The sequence below is a fragment of the Suricata suricatta genome, chromosome 7 (assembly GCF_006229205.1).
Source record: "Suricata suricatta isolate VVHF042 chromosome 7, meerkat_22Aug2017_6uvM2_HiC, whole genome shotgun sequence".
Classification (NCBI taxonomy): Eukaryota; Metazoa; Chordata; class Mammalia; order Carnivora; family Herpestidae; genus Suricata; species Suricata suricatta.
This window is the reverse complement of record NC_043706.1, coordinates 102,366,669-102,372,668: the sequence shown is the minus strand read 5'-3', so window position 1 is coordinate 102,372,668 and position 6,000 is coordinate 102,366,669. Positions and strand designations below refer to the sequence as shown.

Below are 6,000 nucleotides of genomic sequence, written 5' to 3'. Positions count from 1 at the left end.
GTACCGAAAGATACCAAATTCTATTCATCCTCTTTTCTCTCCGAGCAGAGCGCGGGGATAGGAAGGGAAAGATGCAGCCAGTGCGTCGAGCCTACCGGTCAGTCGGCGGGCTGAGCAAACCGGCGTTAGGGTATCCAGCGGCACCCGCCCGCAGTTCCCGCCCCGCGCCGCGCACGCGTTATGTAAGCGCCCGACGCCCCGCCCCGACAGGCCCCGCCTCCGCCCTGCCCAGCTCCGGCTCCGGCTCTGCCGGCGGAGGGGGCGGAGAGAAGCCGCAGCTGCAACTTCGCCTGGAGGTTCTGAGCCTAGCCTGGGCTCAGCCGGGGACCCACTGCGGAGCCGCTGCTTCCTCGGCCCGGGCCTCAGCGCAGCGGGCTCGGCCATGGCAGCCGCCGCCGCCGCGGCAAATCTGGCCCCTGCACTCCCCGCCAGTCGCTGAGCAGCCGTTAACCAGACCGCCCGCCCTACAGCTAGTGCCGCGGCGGCCCCAGGTTCCGCACAAGTTTCCGCCGCCGAAGAAGCAGGAGGCGAAGGCGGGGGAGACAGACTAGGGGAGTCGTGCGCCCCCGGCCCTCCCGCCCGCTATGTGGGGGCGCTTCCTGGCCCCGGAGGCCGGCGGCCGGGACAGCCCCGGCGGAGCCCGCAGTCTCCCAGCGGGTAAGTAACGGGACAGTTTCCCCCGGCTGGTGTGGGGGTCGCGGCCGACCGCGACGCCTCCGGATCCCGCTGCCGTTCCCTTCCCTTCTCAGGCCTGCTTTCCCCCGAGGCCGCCTCCCCGACGCCGCCGCGCGCCCGCCCGCCCCGTTTCCTCCCGGCTGCCGACACGCCGGCACCGCGGGGCTGACATCTGGCTGGCTGCGTCCGCGGTCGCGTCCGCCCTGCATCTCGCGGCCGGGTGTCCAGCCCGCTCCCCCTCGAGCCGCAGCCCCGGCGCCCCAACTTCAAGCTCGCCAGGGCCTCCTCTGGTTGCGCTTTGTTGTCCGGCCTCCTCCCTTTCCCTCGTGGGGTGTGTGGCGACGTGGATAACGGGGCTCACGGGGACCTGATCTGGAAGGTCGCCGCGACCGTGCTGCGGCGGCTCGGGGCGCGCCTGAGAGGGCCGGGGTCTGCTGCGCCCACGCCCGCGGCTGCTACTTGGGGCGTTTGGGGGCAGGAGGACGTTGCCGGTAATGCCATCTCCTCCGTGAGTGGTCCCCGAGGGGACTTCAGCCCCTCAGTGAAACCTGGTCACCTCCCCGCAGCTCTCTCTCTGGCGGAAGGGGAGGACACGTCCTGCATGAGCCAATAGATCTCTGAGCCGTGGGGGTGTTAATGCGTTTGCCTCTCTCTGGCCCCTTCAGGGAAAATTTGGAGATTGCCGCGTTCCGTGTGTGAACGGAGCGGTTTGTATGGACAGCCATTTCATGCCTGCGTCGCTCAGAAGTTGTGTAGGAGCCACCAGATTGGGATAAATCCTCCCCTCATTTGGGATATAAAAGATAAGACTTAAAAAATAAGGCTAGGATTGCCTGTGGCAAGTTCTGTGACTCTGATGATTCCTCAAGGCACTTTAGTTGACTCTTGAACCCTTTGAGAAGCTGAAACTTACATAGGCCTTTTATCCAGAAAAATTGCCATATGTACAGACGGAAAATTTTTCCTACAATTTTAGATGGTTCTCGAACTCCTAAGTAACCTTGTTCCACAAAATGTTTTGAATTTCAACTTGTAACTGACATTCTTGTATACATTTTTAAAGCTATTTCAAAACAACAAAAAAAGGAAAAGCAGCATTTGGAAGTGAAAAAAATTTTTTCCGGTCGCATTTTTTACGCTTTAAAATATACTATGCGCAGTTGCTATTAAAATGTCAAATAATGTAATTCTGTGATAGAGTAGCAATTTGTGATGTGGTTTTTCTAGACTTATAATTTTACCAGTAATTGGGGGAGTGTGTAATTGACAAGTAGAAATTGTATATATACTTAAGGTGTCCAACTTGATGTTTTGATGTATCTGTGCATTGATCAAGCTATTTAACATATGCATCACTTCATAGAGTTACAGTATTTTTGTGTGTGTGGTGAGAACGTTTAAGATTTATCCTCTTAGCAAATTTCAAGCATACAAACTGTAGTCACCATTCTGTACTATATTCAAGACACATGTAAAATTTTAAATTCAGAGTTAGATTTAAAGTCATTCTCTCAAATTTGCTTCTGCAACGCTTTTTAGAAATAATGGAATTTAACATAGTCATGGATTTAACTTAAAAAAAATGAAAGTAGGAATTATCTTCTTTTCTAAGACCTATACTACTTGTCCTAAGAAGGGGAACTGCAGTTGAGAGGTTTCTAATGCTTTCGGAGTACTTAGAAATCCTACAATCAAAGTTAATTTCAGTAAGTGAGAAGACACTTCATTAGCCCTAGGGGTTAGAGGGAATGGTTTCAATTTATCTGTACCTGTCAGAAGCCATCGGTAGTATCTTTGTAACCTAACCTCTTAAAATAGATTTGTAATCATAACATGTTTGGAGATATAACATCACCCAAGTATTGTATCCATTTTTCCATTGTTTTCCATGAGGAGGAAAACCTCATGGTGAGTAGAAGTTAAGAAACTGAAGGAAGAACTTTGAGGTTGTATTGCAGGCCCTAGACCTTTGCGGTAGCAAAGAATATAGTGGAAGGAGATACTTTATAAGTAGTACCCAAGTTGAAGGAATTTGGACAGGATATCTTTACAAAGCGTATATTTTACCTCAGTTTTGACAGTGATAAACTATTGGTAAGTCAGGACATGCCTTTCCAGTAAATTTTTTTTAGCTATATGCCGAGAGTGAATTACTTTTACAGTAATAATGATGTACTTTTTGTTATGCTGCTTTATTCTTTAAAAATTTTTTTTAATGTTTTATTTTATTTTTGAGAGAGAGAGAGAGAGAGACAGCATGAGCAGGGGAGGGTCAGAGAGAGAGGGAGACACAGAATCCGAAGACAGGCTTCAGGCTCTAGCTGGCGGCACGGAGCCCGATGTGGGGCTCGAACCCATGAACTGTGAGATCATGAACTGAGCCGAAGTTGGACACCTAATCAACTAAGCCACTCAGGTGCCCCTCTTTATTCTTTTTAAAAAATGTTTTTAAATGTTTATTTATTTTTGAAAGAGAGGCAATGTGAGCAGGGAAGGGTCAGAGAGAGAGAGGGACATGCAGAATCCGAGGCAGGCTCCATGCTCTGAGCTGTCAGCACAGAGCCCAATGTGGGGCTCGAACCCATGAACTGTGAGATCATGACCCAAGCTGAAGTTAGACGCTTAGCCAACTGAGCAGCCAAGGTGCCCCTATGCTTCTTTATTCTTGAGCAAATAAGTGTTTAAAATTATTTTTTAGTTAATTTTATAAAGTTAGGCCTTAGATGAAAAGTTTATGTGTAGTTTCTTTTACAAATGAACAGATGGTGAAGGTCAAGATAATGACCTCTGAGTTGATTTATTCAGGGATTTCTTTTCCTTCCTAAAAATTTGAAGACAATTTATATTTTTTGAAATAATGTCTAGTATATCTTTTGACTAACTTGAGCAATTTTAGAATTTTGTGAAAACAAAGAGTTGTTTTCTGAATGTATTTGTCCGCAAGCAGTCATTTTAATCCTGAAAGCCAATATGAAATCGGGGATAAGCAAATAATTTCTGGTATTGAAAGGAGTTTATTTCAGTATTTGGGTTAATTCTAGGTATCCTAAAACTGGTTTGTTTATAGAAACATGTAACTAGACTATAGAGAACATCAATGGTAATATAGAATCAGCTGAAAATATCGAAGGGAACATTTTTTTAACGTAATGGTAGTAAAATCAAATACGAATAACAACAAGTGTGGTTTGGAGAATACTGAACTTTTGACCTGTGCTGTGATTTAATTTTGTTTTGGTACCTACAGTTCTTCAGCTTTATAGAGTAAGGGTTTATAAATCTAAATAAGATGAATAGGTCCATATATTTCCATACAGAGAAAAAAACAAAAGCCTTCCCCCCTTCCCCCTTTCCTACTGGCAAGTATTCTTAGAAAGCTAATTCTGTTTTGAGAGAAAGCACAAATTGGGGAGGGGTAGGGAGAGAGAGGGATAAAGAGAGAATCCCAAACAGGCTCCACACTGTCAGTTTAGAGCCTGATGCTGGTCTCAGACTCACTAATTGTGAGATGATGACCAGAGCCGGAGTTGGACGCTAAACCGACTGAGCCATCTAGTTACCCCTTGGAAGCTCATTTTAAATAGAACAAGTGTTATGTCTTTATTCTTTTGAATGCATTTGAGACTACCTTACTTCAGAGGGAGAGGGAGAGAGAGACTCTTTTTTTTTAAGTTTATGTATTTTTTTAATAGTTTATTGTCAAATTGGTTTCCATATAACACCCAGTGCTCTTCCCCATAAGTGCCCTCCTCCATTACCACCACCTTTCTTCCCCCTCCCCCTCCCCCTTCAACCCTCGGTTGATTTTCAGTATTCAATAGTCTCTCAGGTTTTGTGTCCCTCTTTCCTCTCAACTCTCTTCCCCCCTTCCCCTCCCCATGATCCACCATTAGGTTTCCCCTGTTAGACCTATGAGTGCAAACATACGGTATCTGCCCTTCTCCGCCTGACTTATTTCGCTTAGCATGACACCCTCGAGGTCCATCCACTTTGCTACAAATGGCCATATTTCATTCTTTCTCATTGCCATATAATATTCCATTTTATATGTATACCACATCTTTTGGATCCATTCATCAGGTGATGGACATTTAGGCTCTTTCCATGTTTTGGCTATTGTTGACAGTGCTGCTATGAACATTGGGGTACATGTGCCCCTATGCGTCAGCACTTCTGTATCCCTTGGGTAAATCCCTAGCAGTGCTATTGCTGGGTCCTAGGGGAGTTCTATTGAGTTTTTTGAGGAACCTCCACACTGTTTTCCAGAGTGGCTGCACCAGTTTACATTCCCAACAGTGTAGGAGGGCGCCCGTTTCTCCACACCCTTGCCAGCATCTGTAGTCTCTTGATTTGTTCATTTTAGACTCCGTGCCCTTCTTGGAGCCTGGAACAAGGCTGCATCTCACAATGGGGAGACCATGACTGGAGCCTAAATTAAGTCTGACACTTAACCAAGCCATTAAGGCACCCTTTTTCCTTATGTTTTAAAATCCAGTATGATATAGTGATATTTTGAGTACTTATACCTAGTTATACCAAATTTGATTCATTTTATAAATCATACTTTAAAAATATTAATATTTTGAGCCCTTACAACAGGATATGATAGTTTTAAAGTATGCTAAAATATGAAAACACAAGATCTGGAGAAATATTCTTGGTTCAGTGCCTTGAGCCTGAAATCTACTTCTTCCTGGTTGATGCATTGCCATAAGGTGTTTAGTGATGTCATAATGGTAATAGTGGTAACTGATATGACTACATCAAACACTAAGGTTTTCTGCTGTCCTTCTGAATTAGATGGATCTAACAGTACTGTGGTAACAGTGAAACATAACTCTTTTGCCTGAGCTCATTTGGACATGTTCTATTATAATAGGCTTTTGGGGGTGAGGGTTGAATTTTTATTGGACATGTTCTATTATAATAAGCTTTGGGGGGTGAGGGGTGAATCTTTAGTGATGACTGTTATGAAATGAACTTGGTTAGTAATTGGAACTTGATCATTTCTTGGCTTGAATTAAGCTCGTAAATTAATCTGAGGCCAGGGACTAAATGGTAAGTTGACAACCACTAGAGTCATGTTGTGAATATATCTGTATGTTGAAAATAGAAAGATTTTACAGAGTCATGATTTTTCTGACTGGATAAAATGTTTATATGCATATTCCTAGAAAATGGTGATGACATGGAGACCTATATAGTATTTTACTGAGTGATGGCTTAATTAGTGAGAACTAATGTGTAAAATGTGCATAAAAAAATGAAGAATGTCATCATCTAGATATCTTCCAAAGCTGCAGTGAAATACTAATTATAATTACT

The 6,000-nt window shown here is 44.9% G+C and overlaps 1 protein-coding gene across 6 annotated transcripts in view; it reads left to right on the top strand.

The window, feature by feature from the left end:
* Positions 1-335: 335 nt before the first annotated feature.
* Positions 336-6,000, top strand: part of CEP85L (centrosomal protein 85 like) — a 160,416-nt gene continuing 154,751 nt past the window's right edge. For all 6 annotated transcript variants that reach the window (XR_003910564.1, XR_003910563.1, XR_003910561.1 and 3 more), the window contains exon 1: positions 336-657. Coding sequence is in view for 1 of the 6 variants with exons in the window: in XM_029943933.1 (XP_029799793.1) it covers positions 585-657 (73 nt within the window). In the remaining 5 variants the exon portion in view is untranslated. The remainder of the gene's footprint in view (positions 658-6,000) is intronic.